Consider the following 17627-nt stretch of genomic DNA (forward strand, 5'->3'; position numbering starts at 1 on the left):
TAAGAGCTAAGTAAATACTCTTATCTTCCCATTAGCTCCTATACATGGGGCTGATTCCTGGAAAGCTTAGAGTAATATTATTAGTGATAGGCCAGGATTAAAAAAAAAAAAATACCCAACAAAAACAAAACCTGCCAGAATCTGATAAGTTATATCAAAAAAGGATGCATGAGCAAGAGATAGCAGCTAATTCAGTCCCTAGGGTATGAGACTTCAAGAGCTGTAATCCCAGCTTCCTTACATGACCTGAAGAAACTCATTTAGTGCCCTGTTTAGAGCCATCTCCGTTCCAGATCCCCTTGGCTAGGTGTCATGAATTCAGAAGGTGATGCAGGGGAGCTATTCAGACTGCCTTGTATGCAGGGCTCCTTTTTCAGAGGTCACAACTGTGGGAGTAAATCATGACATGTAGGGAAGGCTGATGTCCTGAACACCTGTCTGTTAAGGATCATATTCCCTAATATCAGCTGCTTAAAACTTAGGAGGACAGCCTGGGCTCCTTGTGCAGGCAGCAGAGGGGAACACTAACTCCAGGCAGGAGTTTGTTCTCCCAGTCTTAGATGGCTGTCAGATGCAGAGGGAATGGTTTGGTATCTGTGGTGCTTGCCTGCCTCTTCTGACTGTAGAAGAGACTGAATGTTAGTTTAGACCACATGCTGTGGTTGTTAAGAGCCTGTGCTGGGGGGGACTAATCTTCTCTGCCTCAGATACCTTCCTATAAAAGCAGATGTCATATTCTTCTGCTCCTTGCAAGGGGGGTGTGAGCATGTAAATCTTGTGAAATAAATGTCCAGATTAAGGGGAGAGGGCTTGACAGAGCTGTGCAGGGTTGGTTGTAGAGTGCAGTGTGCAGGAGATGCATGCCCCTCGGCACGACAGTGGATCCTGCGCCTTAGTGCTGGGGCTGGGGCATTTACACAAAGACTTAAACAAGAAATCTCATGAGGAATATCTATCCTTTGAGACAGCTCCTAGGAATTCTGTCACTTCAGCTTACAGTCCCAGAGAAAGAATTAATGGGTTTTAAAATAAATAAATTAAAAAAAGAACATTAATTGGCTTTTTCACACCTCCCATTGGGATTCTGCCATGGTTCACTTCTCGAAATGCATGTTGCAGAAGTAGCTCAAAGAGCCTGATTCTCATTGCTTTGCCTCAGTGGTAAGCCTGTGCAACCTTGCTACCATTGAGGCACTTGGGAAACTGCTGAGAGGAGATTTAGTCCAGTAATAGTCTCTGCAGCAACACTATTCCTGGGTGCCGTCCAGGGCAAGAGAGCTAGCAGAGTATGCCGTGGAACCAGCCTCCCCATCAGCTTCCCTCAGATTTAGCAACAATTTTCATTCTCATACTCCACAAACAATGAGTGTGTTTCTCTGGACAATCAGATTTATGACAGCCAAATAGAAACAATGTTGCTCTGCAGGGTATGAGATCAGATTGGAATAAAAGGATCCATGATCTGCATTGTTTTATTTTGGAGTGGAAGCACGTAAAGAAAGCCCTCTGCCCCTCACAGCAAAGTTCCTCTGATGCCTATCACTTGAGTCACTCACCTCCTTCTGGCTATCGCTCACTTTGTGGGCACTGTGATTTAAAACTTCCTCTTTGCTCAGGAAAAACCCAGCCTATAATTGGGCTCTGACGTGGATGTCTGCTGAGTGCTTGAGATGGTCTCAGACCTCCGTGCCTTATGGCTGCTTCCCCCAGCAGCTGCCTCGCTGCTACATGCAGCCCCTGGCATGTGCCCTCCTGCCCACAGACCTGTCTCTGCAGGAAGGTTCTCCAGAGCTTTTAAAGCTGTTGACACAGGAGAATTAGCTCTGCTCCTGTTTCACAGATGAAAAGTTAAATGACTCTCCCAAAGACCATGTGGTGGGTCCATAGCAGAGCTAGAAATAGAGGCTGGCTCCTTTCACTCAGAATCCAAAAGCTTGAGCTCATGGTGGCCCCACGTTTCCCCTGGTAGCATTTCCACGAGAAGGTAGGAAGCGGTGAGTGACAGCTCACCACGTTGACAGACAGCTCCCGTCTGGTGCAAGTGGCTAGATCTGTCACTGAGGAGCTGGGTTTCTGGAGCACTTGAGATTCTCCTTTTGGAGCCAGAGCAGGAACTGATGAGCACAGGGCACTCAGGAAGCGCTCTTCCCTGACATTTAAGAAGGTATTTAATATTTGACTGCTCTAGGGGATGACGAGAAGGTGCTGATTAGAGTCTGGAAGCATTTGGTACTTGCTTTTATATTTGCTTAGTTTGGTGGATTAGCTGCAGGATGTGGTGTGAGCATTTTGATGATGCAGAATTTAAGGCTGATCCCTGGAGCTGACAAAATGTGAGATAGGTTAAAAGCATCAGTGTGAGTGAGATTTCATGTTTTCTTCAGTATTCATGGCTTGCAAGCTATTTTAGCTTTTGGGCTGTTTTTTAATAGCAACCCTTCATGGGTAGGTCACTTTTTAATCCACCTTTATTTTGCTTCTATTTCTTTTTATAAGATTTTCACCTCCCTGTAAACTTCAACTGCAACTTTGATCTCCCTGAAGACCTGTGTGGTTGGTCACATGACTTGGCAACAGGTTATACGTGGTCTTTTCAGCCTACAAGAACCTGGATTGGCAACTCTGAACCAAGCCCTGAGACTGCGCCTGGTAAGACGGTTAATACCACACCAAAGCAGGGAAGAGGGAGGTGGTGGGGCTTTCTCTGTGTGGACAGTATGACTGAATGTTGCACAGCTATCAAGACCTGCAGAGCTGAATGTTTTCTTTTGTGGAAGCTTTCACATGCTTTGCTGTATGATTCATGATTTATTTATAGGACTCTGACCACTGTCACTGAATTATACTAACTACCCTCTTGAGATAGTCTTGAATCAGACAGTGGGCTTTGAATCCCCTGTGACCATGAAGGTTAGCCTGGGCTTTGTTCCACATCCTGAGACAAATGTCCTCTGTAGGACCCAATGCTTTTTCCCAAGAATGCATTTTCTCTTTTGTTAGAGATGCATTTCTTCCTCCCATACATTGCTCAGATTGTCTAGTCTTGAGCTATTCTGCACCTAACCTGCTAGATTTCAGCCTCCTCCAAGTGAAGGATGAGCTAAGCCCAAAGAATGCTGAAATATGTCAGCTTCTTGCTGTTTGACTTTTGCTCTTTTTCTCTTCTGTGCTTTGGAAGCAGAAGATTTGCACAAGTATGGCAGAGCCTAATTTATGGTTGACCTCACTGAGATGTGCTGGCCTGCATTGGAAGGGAGACTGCCACTGGCAGTGTGGTTGGTCAAGTTCTTCAGCTTCACATCTTGGAACTTGCCCCAGGACTAGTGCCCTTTCCTTTCCCTCATTGACTTTGTGGCATGGGTGGCTATGAAGAATGTTTGCCAGTTTCCTTATAACAGTAGACTGTGTCACCATAGCATCACTTCTCTTCACTATCAGTCACTGCTTATGAAACTCTAGGCTCCTCCAGAGAGAGCTGACTGATCTTACCTGTCTTTGGCTCTGCCCTGATGCCCAGTGACTCCAGTGTCTGCATGCCACGTGCCCAGGGAGCCATGCATGCTTTGGGTCCCTCCCCACCCTCCCCTCAGTAAGGTTGAGTCTTGAGATGCAAACATTCAGGCGAACCTGTTAGCCACCTGGCAGAGGCGCTGGCCAGATTGGCAGTGCCGCCAGCCAGTTGGAAAGCCATGCAGCCAACACCTGGTAGGCAGTGCTAAAGAGGAAAATATGTATTCCAGAAACATATGGGAAGAGGAGAATCTGCTACATCTCCACACACAAATCACCCCCACACAAATGCACACATCATTTCTTTCTTCAGCTCCTGAGGTGCTCGGCATTTTACTAAGAGACACTGTAATGCTGTAAATACAGCCTATATGGACAACTGACAAATTCTTTGGCATGACATAGGGTCACAGTGTCTGCTATGGAGAAAAACATTTTCTTATTTCAAGTGTTTATATCTTCAGTGTTTGAGTGCTTTAAAAGATTAATATCTGGAGCTCAGCAGAGCCTCGGGCAACAGGAGAGAACACTTACAGCCAGCCCCAGACTTAATAACCCTCCCCATCTCATTCGCTGTAATAATGTTTAATTAATATAAGCCTCCTGCAAGTAGGATAAAAATTACTTATTTTTATAACTCAGACTCAATTTTTCATTTCATTTCCTCTCCCCCGAGTCTCTCTACAATTAGCTGGCCATAGTTTCTTAGAAGACTCTGTTGTATGTATGCGCGTATGTGTGTGCGCGCATGCACAGCCTGGGAGAGGCTGGTGCTGCCTCAGACAGCTTGGCACGTAGTTCTGGTTTTCACCCTTCTTCTACCCTTTCTTCTCTTTCTTAGTTATGGATTGCAAAACTTCATCACTGCGACCAGGGGATCGTTTTCCTACTGGGCTCGCTGATCTGGTTTTGTGTCAGTGTGGGGAGCTCTCTCTCGCGGTGCTGTGCCGAGCTGAGCACCGATGAGGTGCAGGCTCACGCTCAGACCCTGCCCGGCAAGTCGCGGGCTGTGCAGGCAGAGGAGGAGGAGGAGGAGGAGGAGGAGGAGGGGGCAGCTGCTCCAGAGGGCCGAAGCGACTTGCCCACGGCGGCCGAGGAAGTCAGCAGCAGACACCAGGCATAGGCTGAGGGATGGCTGTTGGCACTGCCACGGGGTCAGCATCCCGGCTGGGTCAGGCAGGGATGTGCCCTCCCAGCAGCCGTGCCGCTGCCTTGCCCACGCAGCGCAGGGTCGCAGAGGGGCTGGCAGTGCAACGGCCTTGCTTTGGTCCTGCTCTTAGAAATTAAGAAGACATGACACAAAAGGAAACAGCTATTTGCTTTTTTCCTCCCTGCACAGCTTTTAAAAGCAACTTGAGAAACATGAAAAAGAGGCGATGCTGGCCCCTCGTTGGGGACAGAATCGAAGCATTGTTTGGTTCACACTCCCCCATTCTTCCCCTGCCTTTCCCTCGTGCTCCCTCCAGCACTTTGTTTCTACTTAAAAAATTCATCCTCAGACTCCAGGGAGCAAAGAATGAAAAGCCCTTGTTCGGGGTGGTCTTTTCTTGTGAATTCCCCACCCTGGGGTGAGCAGTTGGGTGAAGCAGAGCAGCTGTGCTTGGTTTAGGGGCAGGGCAAAAGCTAATGGGAACGCAAAGCTGCTGGAGCCCAATTTACTCTGATTTAAAGGTGCTGGCCGGAGCTAGAGGCTGTGGCTGCTCCACGGTAGCAAGGAAATATGCTGTGCCTTTAAGAGCCATGTGAGATGTGTTTCTATTTCTTCTGAAAATGGCAAAACAAAAATTAAAATTAGAAGGGAAAAAAATAATAATGAAAGGAGGAGCCCTGGCTCAATCTGCATGAGAGAGAGAGGGAAGGAAATGACCATGGTGAAATATCCTCTGTGAGGCACTTGATTAGAAAAGTCTGCTGAGACAGGCCTGAATTCTTCAGATATCTCCCGAATTTCATTCTGTGCGCTGCATGCAATTCCTCCTCGTCTTTGGCGCGGAGAACTTCTCGAGACTGACAAGACACCCACTGCTCTCATTCCACTATTTTTATTTCCAAGATACTCTTTCAGGCAGCTCTGCATTTCTTTTTTTAGCCCCGTGTTCCTTGGGCTCTTCACACCATGGATTAGCTCCACGTCCTCTCCTTCAGGCTCCCGTTACACATTTGGGGACCCCGTTGGTGAAAGTGGACCCAGAGTGCTCAACTCAGCAGAAACCCAGCATGGTTCCAGCTGTTAGAAAATACTGTTGCTCCCTTCTTCATGCCCAGTACAAGAGATTGCCAGAATTTTTCCCTCTGTGGATTTTCAGATGCTTCCCATCTGTAAAAAGATTCCCCTTAGCAGCACCTAGCATGCTTCAAGGAGCAACAAGTTCAGGTTTCAGTGAGGTTTCATCCCCCCTCCTGCTGCACACAATGGCAATATGCCATTGATGTCAAGATAGAGGTCTTAAGACCTGACAATAAATCTGGGTTGATAAGTTGGACAGCTCAGCTCTTCACCATCTTTGAATTTCACTGGGATCTTGATCCTGAAGGGTGTAAAGACCCTCAGTTGTATCCGTAGCTGGTAAGTGTGGTTGCATTGCTCTCAGTGATGCTACACTAATAAGCCAGCACTGAAAAGCTGAAATTGGTGTGTTTTGCCCATTATTTTTCCCCTCTCCTTTTCTTGCAGTCATTAGGTAAATGCCTTGTGGTCCTAGAAGACCACTGTGGGGTCTGCACCTCTACCACACACTGCTGCTCATTTAGATGAGCGTGGCATCAGAGTCAGAGCTCTGGCGGCATTGTGAACCCCGCGTTGTTCAGATGTTGGCAGCTGTACATGCATGCAGAAAAGGATGTAATTTTAACCTTGCAGCTCTCCTGACCATGTAGCTCTTGGGCTGGGCTGCAAAAACAGACCCAGAGCTTCTGTTGTGGGCTGTGGCCTTGCAGTCTTTGAGGGTCAGGAATGCTGCTCATTTGGGTTGCAGTCGCTGCAGGGAAAGGTTTATTTGTTTCAAAGTGTTTCCAACAGAGGAATGTTTGTAGTGCTCTGAAGTTTCCTAAGAGCTTATTTTTTAAGGAAAACAAATATTGAGCTGTTTTTAAGCTGATGGTGACCCTTTATCATTCCTGTGTTTTTCCCATGGGATATTTAAAAGGGAAAGTTTCATATTTTTTCCTGCAATCCATGAGAACTTCTTCCTGAAGGCCTTGATCCTGCTCTGTCCAAACCAGCAGAAAGGTTTTCATGGTGTTAATAGAGCAGGGCTGGGCTGAACTGAGTCTGCATTTACTCTCATTAGACTTACTCTTAGGGCTTGTGCCTCGGAGACATTTTTTGACCTCTAGGGTCAATCCCATCCCCTTTGAAGTAGGAAGGAGTTTTGCACATGGAGTGGTGCGAAAGTCAAACACTTCTGTGCAATGAGTGAGCAGCTGCACGCTGTGGGAAGGAGAATACATACCCAGCTCTGTCTCTCCTTGCTCCCCCCATGCGTGGTACAGATTGCCTCTCAGCAAAGTATATGCAGCTCTCCTGACCCTCATTTGCACAGTGAAGGCAGCAAACCCTAAAAAGTCATTTGTGCCTTGGCAGCCCATACCAACGTGGTGGAGCTGGGACACCCTGGCACCCAGATCACTGGAGGTTTGTTGAGCATTGGCTGGGCTGTGTGAGTGCCCTGACTGCAAACTGAGGCCAGGCTGTCCCGTCCTCGTGCCCACATTAAGAGAAGGGGCCTGGCCACAGTCTGTCCCTGCATTCCCAGCAAAGCTCCCACTCTCTTGTGCTAGCCTGGAGACAGAGGAGAAGAAACCACTTCTCTGGGGCTCACCCATTTCTTTGCTGCTTGCCTGTCTGAGTCCTTAGTCACTTTTTGGACCCAAACACCAGTGACACATGCTGCCTATAAAACCGGGCTGGAATACTCTCTGGGAAGCAAGACACTGTCTCTCAAATCCTAGTGCATGCATCACTCCATCACTTTCGCAGCAGTGACTTAGCAGCCTGTGAGTCACAGAGCCCGATTTGGGAAAGCGTGTGCACGCACGAGCAAGCCACAATGTGCAGCCTGGGCAGTGGAAGCCCCGGCTCGGTTAATGCCTTTAATTGTGCATGCACAAACGCTGGGCGTGGGTGGGTCTGCGCACACCCTTTCGTGTAGGGGCATGCAGGGTGCCTGCCAGGCTGGCGGTGGATGCGGTGCGGTGGCAAGCAGCTCACTTAGCATAAATGTCAGGCTCTAATTGGCATTTGGTTTGTCAGGGACACTGTGCCCTCCCTACGCTCCTGGGGGGAGGCAGTAGGACTCACAGTTGCACCATGCTGTTGCGGACGTGAGGCTTAATTAAGAGAGAGGATGTAATGGCCCATCCATTAGAAGGGCCCTGGAGAGCAGATGGAGGGCTTGATTCTGGGCAGGTATGGGGTTTTATGCCTTTTCACGGACTGATTTAGAGACTGAAATGGCAAGGACTTGGCAAGCTAATTAACACATAATCAAAATTGAGGGGATTTTCCAGCAGACGCAGTGATCTAGTTAATATAAATATTAGTTTTATGGAGGATTGATTTCCCTTCATAAATGAAAGTCTGTCATTGAGAAGCCTGTCACTGAAATTACAGCAGCAGCCTTTTGAGGTGAATTTACATGATGTGCCAAAAAAATGTAAAACATAATAACTATCCAATTTCAATCTGCATATTCATGCAGCTGCCATCCCCCTGCTACCAGAGCACCCTGCAGTTGTGAGGGGAGCTGAGCTGATCCGCTCGCCGGGAAAGGCAGGGGCTGATGCAAGCTCCAGCTCACATGCCCCAGAAGAATGGCACGATCAGGCCCCATTGGGATGTCCCCTTGGCCCCGACACAGCATAGTTGTGGTGGCATTTGGGGCTGTGCAGGCAGCAGTCAGGGCACAGAACAGAGGTGTCACCTATGGGATTTGGCAAACAAGAGGTGGCTGCCGATGGGCTGTGGTCCTGCCACTAAAACACACTGAGAAACAAGCTCTGCGATGAAGAAGAGTGCAGTGACCTTTGGAGGGACGTAAGTAAAGGCAACTCAGCGTGGATACTCTTTAGGAGCAGCAGCTGTAACTCAACAATATCCAGCAAGGGAGAAATGTGAAGGGAATGCGAAATCTCAGTAATTGCTTGTGTACATCCTGCCCGACATGTTTTGCTGGAAAGCCTCCAGATGTGCTGCTGAGACCGATGAGGGAAGGTGCTTTTCTTGGGAGAGGGGGTGAGACGTGCAGGACCCAAGCACAGGCAGTCTGACCTTGCAGAGTGGGCGGCTGCCATGGCTCATGCTTGCAGCCTGACCCAAACCGTGGGGCTTCATCCCCTGCTGCTCCTAATGTCCTCTCAGATGGCTTGCTAGCAGGAGGGGACGGGTGCGCCAAGAGGAAACCGTGTGGGCCAGATGGTTTGTTTGCAGGGCCCTGCTGGTGATTTATCTGGGACTCACTGCCTTGCACATTCTAGCGACTCTGCCATCGTCTGGCTGGGGATGGTTGCGTGTTCACGCTCCTCTGGCTCCCCTACATCCAGATGATCCCATAAATCTTCCATGAGGTTTGTGCCATAGCATCGGTTGCAAAAACAGCAGTAGGTTAAAATGCCTGAGCAGATTTGTCCTGCCTTTTTTGAGCTGGTGCTTTGAACTACCAGTGCCAGTTAGGTGGGGGATGTAGCTGCTGTGTTAGCTGGAATAGAGGCTGCAAAGCAAAGTTCTGGGAAAGAGATTAAAATGCATTTCTGATCCTGGAAGAATTGATCAGCTCATTGTTGCAAGGCTCCCTTCAAGTGTTTTAGCAGGGGAAATCAGCCTTTCAGGTGCTTTCTGTGCCAAAGGCTTCCATTTACTGTATCAAACAGAGCTACTGCTGGAACCACCAGGGCTCCCACATGCTGTTCCAACAATTAGCGCCACAGTGCCCTTTTTCAGTCAGTCTCAGCAAATTCGCGGGGCTTTTCAGAAGGTCCAACTAGCCATTAGAGTGATCCAGCCATTTCATCTTCAAATGACACAGAAAGTCGTGTCTGCTCGCGCTCATCTCTCCACTCCAGAAACTGGTACCAGGAGTGGGAGTGCGTGGTACCCAAACCCACCGCTACTTGCAGGGGAGCAGCTAGGTTAATTACCCAAAGACCAAGGCCCCCCCGCAGCTCTTGGGACTGCCAGTAGGTCCTGGAGAGCTCTGTGGGCCCCAGCAAGTGCTGGGCAGGGAGCACAGGAGATGCAGGGCTTAGGAGGGCTTTGGAAGAGCCTCTGTGGTTGAGGGGTGCATTGGTTTTGGCTGCAGTTTGTTTCTTTGATTTAACAGCTTGATAGGAATGGGAACAAACAGGAGGTCGGTGTTATCCCTGGCAGGAGGGATGTGACTCAGAGGCACGCAGGCTCTTTTGCTGAAGCAGAGAAGGCAGCAACGCTGGGTACCACCGGCTCCCAGGGAGGGGTGCAGATCGTGGGGGGTGTCCAGCCACACAATTAACATAGTCCTTTGTGGTCAGCTGTGGGCTTTGGGCAGATCCAAGGATGGCTTGCATCCCTGCACTCAGTCAGGCTGCCTAGATACTGGCATCAAAGGTCAGTTCTGAACTTTGAGGCTCTGGATTTGATCACTCTTATGCCTGGCTGGTGCTTTTATTAAAGATTTGCCTGTGAGACCATTTCAGCTGTGAGATAATTGTATGATCGCAGTCTGATTTGCTCTTCCACCTTGTTTGTTGTTGCTGCTTTTTTCTTGTTGTTGTTGCTTTTTTCTTTGAAGAGGCTTGTAGTGAATTACAAAAAGAGGATTTTAATTCAGGAGACCTTGATGACTTATTATGCCTTATTGCTCCTTAAGCATGGAGTACAGCTTGTTCTTTTTTTTTTTTTTTCTTCCTCCACTTGTTTATCTCCCACATCTCCTCCATCACTACTACCACTCTGAGGTAAATCATAAGAACACTCCTCCATTAGAGAACGGCATGGTACTTTTTCAAGTGATTCACTCAAGCAGGAGTGGGCAAACATGCTTTCATCTTTTTTTCTGCTACGGTTTGTTAGCATAAAGTGCCAAGCTGCCCAAGTATATTTCATAGGTGGTAGAAAATATTGCTGGAAAATGTTGCTCTTTCTTTGTGTGACCGGTCAGGGACAGATTTGTCCTTCACGCAGCAAAATCAGTGAAAGTTCATATGGAGTGGATACGCTTTTGAAATATTTTGATCATACATCCCAGGAGTAGAGTGATGGCAAATCTCTCTGCTGTCTTGTCCTAAATTTATTTTAGAAAGCAGCATAGCTCACAGTGGTTGGTTTCAGCCCAGCTCTCAGCCAGTAACAAACTTGTAGCAGGGCCAGTGGCTGTGCAGCCACCGATATGTCTCCCTTGAGCTGGGATGTCGCTGGATTGCTGAGCGGCAGCGAGGTCAGCTGCTGTTTTCTGGGTGCAATCTGTCTTTCGATGCTCAGGAAAGGAACTGGGCTCTAAGTTCAAGTCTCTCTGGTTTAAGTTTTGGAAGTGTTTTGGGTGTACTTTGCATCCATTCTCAGGGCAGACGCTACTCTTCCGCCATTGCTGTGGGCACTGAAGCCGCAGAGGGAGCAGGGAAAACAGGAGGCAAGCTGCTGCTCAGAGCTTTGCCCATCCAGTACATCAGGCTAAGATGTGGGGAAAGGAAGCAACAGACCTTTCGGTGTGGTCCTGGGTCAGAAGTAATCCCTCTGGGCTGCAGGACGGCTCTGGCATGAAGCACCAGGGACACTTGCCCGCTGTGTAGCTGAGAGCAAGCATATTCGTCTCTCTGTTGAATGAAACATGAAATACAGCAGTATCTGTCGTTGGGCTGTCTGTGTCACCTTGTACTGCCCACACAGCAGTCGGAGCAACCCAAGGGACTCTGTCCTGCCACTGGTCATGATGGGGGGGGGCAGGGGAGGATCAGATCAGCTACACACTTGGCTTTCAGTCTGTGCTAAGGGACTTCAGGCATCCAAGTTGCAAATGGGAAACTCCTCGAGGAGGCTTCTCATCAGAGAGGGCTGGAAACCACTGATTCCAGATCAGATCAGCTGTGCCCAGGGATTTATATCCTTGGGCTTTTGCTGCTATTGGTATTCAGATCAAGTATCTGCAATTCCAGTCTCAGCCTTGAACTTCTCCTGGGATATCAAATGTACTGAATCTCCTCCCTGAGGATTGACAAAAAGCATAGCACAATTTAAATGTAATATTAAAGCAAGTGAATCCCCTGCTGTATGTATTTCCGCTACCTTCAAGTTTGCAACTACCCACTTGTCACCTGTGCATACTTCACTCACTGGAATCACGTCCTTCCTCAGTACTGTGCTTTAGGGGCTGTTTTGCTGCATTACAGAAAAACCGAGAGCCAGGCTTTCATTTTGTCGCACATATCCTCTAAACAGAATTGTCAGCTGGATCCTGGTTGTGGAGTATTTATTGCTGGGGATGAAAAGAGACAGGATGAACACAGCTTGAGATCCCCATCCCAAGATGAGTTTTCAGCACTGGCAGTTAGAAAACACACCTCAGGCTTGTTCACTGAGCAAGCTCCCAGCAGAATAAACACGCGCCCCTGCCAATGTCAATATCATGGTGTCACTTCTGACAATAACTACTCTTTAACTTCTCCTAATTATGTCAATCTTTGGCTTACCGCTTTCTGCTTTTGCTGTCAGTCTCCTACCAGACGGTGGTGGCTGGTGAGGGAGGCGTGCTCCTCAGTGCCCTGCCCAGGGCGCAGCAGTGGCACGGCTTGCCGCGCACCCGGAGGGTGCCGGCGCGAGACCCCATTCCTGCAGGCACGGGTGTGAGATCACTGCCAAGGCCACCTGGTAGGAGATGAGACACTTGTTGCAAGTAGCCACAGAAAACAATATAATGGCGTTTTCCTCTTTGAACAGGGGGCAGGAATTACCTGCAGCTGCAGAGCAGTGGAAGGAGAGAAGGCCAGCGAGCCCGGCTCATCAGCCCCACCATCTATCTACCCCGGAGCGCTGTCTGCATGGTCTTCCAGTACCAGGCATGGGGCAGCAACGGGGTGATGCTGCGGGTCTGGCGGGAAGCCAGCCAGGAGCACAAGGCGCTGTGGGTCATCATGGAGGACCAAGGAGAAGAGTGGAGGGAAGGCCGCATCATCTTGCCGAGCTATGACATGGAGTACCGGGTGAGATGTTCAGGGGAGGTGTGCTGGACCAGGCAGGCATCTCCAGCATCTTTATTTCAGTGTTCCAGAGCCAGGGCCCCATTCATCATTAGGGAATGTGACTGTTTTCATTGTGTTTCTTGAGTTACCATAGTAACTAAACGATACTGTTTGTTATTCAGAGAGTGCCTGTCTTCTTCACAGACTTAGGCCTTTGTTCAGCCTGTTGCCTTTTATATTCCTCAAATCTCCCACTTTGCAAATATTTTCCCTCCTTTTTTTTTTTTTTTTTTTTTTTTTTTCATTTTATTTTGTGCATTTCCCATCCACAACTGATGGTCACCAGATGGGCACAGCTCCAGGGAGCAAACCCAAACCCTGCAGCCAGGAAAAGCAGGAAAAGCATGAAGCTGGGAGGGGGCACGGCCAGCTCTTAAGGGTAGTCAGCAAACAACCCTTCTCCAGCCTCGGCTGCAAGTGCTGACCTGGGAGAAGAAAGAGGGAATGCAGGTTTGTTCATGAATCTGCTTCTTGGATACCTTAGATCAGATCAGAGGGCTGGGTGCAGCACTGTGGGAACAAGGCCCTGTCCCACTGTCCGGAGATCAGTGGAAGAGGAGGGATGAGCTGGAGGGAGCCACGCTGCTCACCGCAGCTGCCTGAGCCCCTCTGGCACAGCTGTGCCAGCACCCCGCAGAGGGGCTGCTGCTTGCAGAAGTGCCTTTGGCGTGGTTAGACCTTCTGGAAAGCGTGCCGTTTGCTGGGGAGCCAGGGCTACTGTTGTCACTTGTTAATGAGCATCAGCACAGCATCCAGCACCCTCCAAAACAGAAGAAAACATGTATCTGCAGGCTTGAGGCAGCATGTCGATGACCACCCTGTCAGGGAGCCTTGCTCCAGCTGGCTCCCAGCCCCGACCCTGACCCAGAGAGCTGCTGCTCTCGGGCCACTGACGCCTCCAAACTGCTGCATCCCACATGGGTTGATGGGCCGATCTCAGGACCAACAGCTCTGACACTGTCCCCAGCACAGCCAGGTGCCCAGCCCTTCAGGGAGGTGTCCGTGCAGGCAGGCGTGGGTCTGGGCTGCCCAGGCACCCCATGGGAAAGGGGGCACCTAAAACAGGGAGAGGAGGTTTGTGAAATACATAGCCCTAGGAAATTATTTGGACTCTCAAGAGTAGACAGGGAGAGATAAAGCAAAAGGTTTGCACTGCAGCTGTGTGAATAGTTTGCATGTGTGTGTTTGGCTTTTTGATAAAATATCAGTAAATTCAATATGCCTACAGATAAGAATGATGGGCACTGGCTGACTACTTTGTGTGTTAAACGTGAATATACCGGCATTAGCTAAATAACAGCATCATTATGTAAATAATGCAAGTCTCTCCACTCAGCAGTTCTTAGAGCTAACGACTCTATTTATTCTTGTAAATATATTTTGCCTGTGATTAAGTAGAAATAAATTGACCCTTCTCCTCTAACATTTCAATATTTCTTATGTAATGTTGATGGGAACAGCACGTTACAGTTAATGTAGCTGTGCATTTTGTGTCCTTCCTTTTCTTTTTCTGATCGTAGCCCAGTTAATACCCCGGGCCAGATCTGCTGCTACTGTTAAGTCAGTGTTATGCCACTTGCATCATTTGTGCAAGGGCCAGGGGGTGGCCTGCGGTGCAGAACATTGATTCACTGAGTCTCTATTCCACGTGAGAGGCATTTAATTGAACAAATTGCAAGCCAAGTGTTGCCAGGCCAGGTAATGATCTCTCTGCCAAACCCATCCCTGCAGAGCAGCTTTCCCTGGGCAAGGGGTGGCAGACGCAGGGTGAGGAAGCAGGACTAGGGAAAGCCAGGAGCAGATTTCCTGCCCTTTCCCTCGGGAGCAGCAGCCACTCTCTGCCTCCCAGTTTAGCACTGACATTTCTGTCTCGATTTCTCACAGATTGTGTTTGAGGGATTTATACGCAACGGCCACTCAGGAGAGCTCGCCCTTGATGACATCCGGCTAGGCACCGACATCCCGCTGGAGAACTGCATGGGTACGTGCCATGGGGGCCAGGGGTGGTGGGGGGCACGGCTGGGGCTGGAGAACATTCGCTTACAGGCTGCCAGTGGGCTGCTTCTCTCCTGCTTGAGTTACCAGGAGTTTTTGGATTTCAGCTGAGACTTCCCTGGCCCATGAAAGAAATGAGGGGGACTCAGTCTCTGGGGAACGGGGGCTCTGGCTGTGTTGGTGTGAGAGGCAGGAAGCACGTGTCTCTACAGTGCAAAGCTGAGAGACCAGCTGAGGGTTACTGGGGACTATTCTATGCGATAAGGACATACACCAAATTTAAAAGGAAAGTGCTGGACAAAAGAAACCAGCTGTCAATCAGTATTACACACTTAGAGGGGCCGATGAGTTCAAAAGGAATCTTCTCTAATAAGAAATAAAATAGCAGAGGGGTTTGACAGCAATGTTAACAGAATGACAAAAGAAATTTTTGTCCTAGAATTCACTGCTCCTCAAACCAGGCCAAAAGCCAGGTGGATTCATTCAATGTGAAAGACAGGGAGGACTTTTTTTAAAAAAGAGCAAAAAAAGTGTGAAAGTGTGTTTTAGCAGTTTGCTGGTGGAGCTGTTGCCCTGCCCTCTTCCTCTGGCTGGTGTATCCATGCACACACTCTGATGGCTCTGGTCACTGTCTAGCTTGGATTTGGATTTAGAGCCATCTCAGCTGAGCATGGGGCCAACAGTATTCAGTTAGTGGAATCCGTGCTGAGAGCTGCTCACAAGAGGGAGGCCCTGCTCTTCTGCCTGCCCTGAGGGAGGTGTGTTTCTCTGTTAAACACCCATAAAGTGTCTGACCCATCCTGAAGTCAGTGGAAAAAGTCAGGTGGAGCAGAGCCACTCTGCTCTTTGGGCTCTGAAAGGCCCCATTTGGTGAAGCTGCTGTCCTCTCCCCCATCAAGGGAGGGGAGGATCCCAATGCTCCCTAACCCAAGTGGGACGGATGCTCTCTTTCACAGGGTGTATCTCACTCAGACTAGGAGGCATGGAACAAATTGTGCTTAGGAAGGGCTGGTCACATCGCATGCCTCTCTGTGCAAGCAGGCAGCGGTGAAGATGGTGCAGGAACCAGCATTAATAATAGAACAGAGGACCGAGACTGCCCCAGAGATGCTCTTGAGCACCGTTGGTCCCAGTTTCTTTGATGCTTTGAACTCTGCTGGTCTCCCATCTGCCAAAGGAGCTAATACTCCATATGTCAAATTCCCTGTATTTAAGGCTTGACAGTGGTGTTTTAATCCCTTGCCTTCTATGGCATTAAAGAGAAGCAAGACTGATGATTAACACTAATAGCATTTCCTATCTAACTTCTTTTGAACTCAGCAATTCACCTAGCTCCAGTGTTACTGCATCTTGGGCCTCATGAATCTAAAGCTTGATATTTCAAAACAAAAGCATTAATAAATTATAAAGTTTCCAGTGTTGCCAGCCCTAAAAATAACACCAAACTGCTACACAAAATTATTTGTCCCGTTTTAGGAAGTTGAATGGGAATCCTAAAACTGATAAGGATAGTTTGTTTCAGTTAATTTCTAACAAAGGGCTCCCAATGCAAACTTTATCATAACTCATGGGTCATTTCCGATGTCACCAAGATAATAATGAAATGGTAGAGATATAGTGCTGTTCTCTCTCTGTCAGAGCCATGAGAATAGCTGATTCCATTACAGGCTACTGTTTTTTCAAATGTAATCCTGGGAAGTAATCTGATTCCTTTTTAGCGTGAAAGAACTCTAGTAAGTCACAATAACTTTTTCCTTTGACAAATGTGTCGTTCACATTCTGAACTTGAGTGATGATTTCATAGCACTCTGTAGAGCCAGAGTCTGCTTCAGTGACTCACAGACATAATGCAGAAGTAATCTAAAAATAATCAGAAGTCTATTACTTCTGTGAGAAAGTAATCAGTAATAAGTACCAATTATTGCTTTTCAGATCCAGTAATTTGTAATAGATTACTTCTTCAAAGTATCCTGAAAGAAGAAAAAAATCACTTACCTTTGTTTCTTGTCACTGTGAGACAGAGAGAAGCATGGCATCAATGCCCAGAAGTAACACAGTTCCCATGTGAATAACAATGCCAGAGTTGAGCCAGAAACCAAACCGCTCTTGGAAATTTTAGGGGGTTTCAAGGTTTCATCACTGGGCCAGGTGGGGCTTTGTTTTCTGGATGACTCAGGCCAGACCACTGAAGCCAAATGACCCTCAACCTCGGACATATTTTTTCTCTGAAGCCTGTGTCTGAATCAAAGCTTATTGCATCTGGCTGGTCTCCAGCTGAGACAGGCTTTCTCCGCGCCCTGGTGAGGGTGGTTTCTGTGGGGTACAGCTGCATGCCTGCTCCCTTGGCTCCTGCAAATCAACAGAGACATGAACTGTGGCTTTGTGTGTAGTACTACCGTCTCTAATACCGTTTTTTGGTTTATTTTTTTCCTTTGCAGAACCCATCACAGCTTTCCCAGGTGAGAACTTCTTCTTTCCAGGTAAAACTGCACTTCTCTTGGTGTTTTCTTTCTGCTGGCATGGGCTTTTACATTGAAGGAAAGCAGTGTGCGTGCTTGTACAAACAGCAAATGTTCTGAGCAGTGAAATGGCAAGTGTGTGCTAAACCTCTGCCACCACAGCATCAGGAGGTGTCACCCTCTGACTCCTGCTAGGTGACAGGGAGCCGCCAAACAGATGAGTCCCACTGTCTTGGGACTGACTGGCATTAGGAAACCTGTCATCACGAGGTACCCAGCCTCCTGTGGAGTGAAGGGTAGTTATCAACTGACTTAAATAAAACACCAGTAGCTAATTAAAAATGAAATGAGGTGGCAACAACTTGCATTAGTGAGGGGAAAGGTTATTCTCTATAGATGATCTGGCAGTGGTGGTGCTTGAGCTGCTGGTGAAGGAGGGTAGAACTGGTCTGCTTC

At 48.3% G+C, this 17627-nt stretch overlaps 1 protein-coding gene across 1 annotated transcript in view; it reads left to right on the forward strand.

The window, feature by feature from the left end:
* NRP2 (neuropilin 2) overlaps positions 1 to 17627 on the forward strand; it is a 90627-nt gene that overhangs the window by 52693 nt on the left and 20307 nt on the right. The window contains 4 exon segments of the mRNA XM_042784050.1: positions 2497 to 2649; positions 12416 to 12678; positions 14602 to 14698; positions 17151 to 17171. Coding sequence (XP_042639984.1) covers positions 2497 to 2649; positions 12416 to 12678; positions 14602 to 14698; positions 17151 to 17171 — 534 coding nt within the window.

This window comes from Tyto alba, unplaced genomic scaffold (assembly GCF_018691265.1).
Source record: "Tyto alba isolate M040663 unplaced genomic scaffold, T.alba_DEE_v4.0 Super-Scaffold_7, whole genome shotgun sequence".
NCBI classification, from domain to species: Eukaryota; Metazoa; Chordata; class Aves; order Strigiformes; family Tytonidae; genus Tyto; species Tyto alba.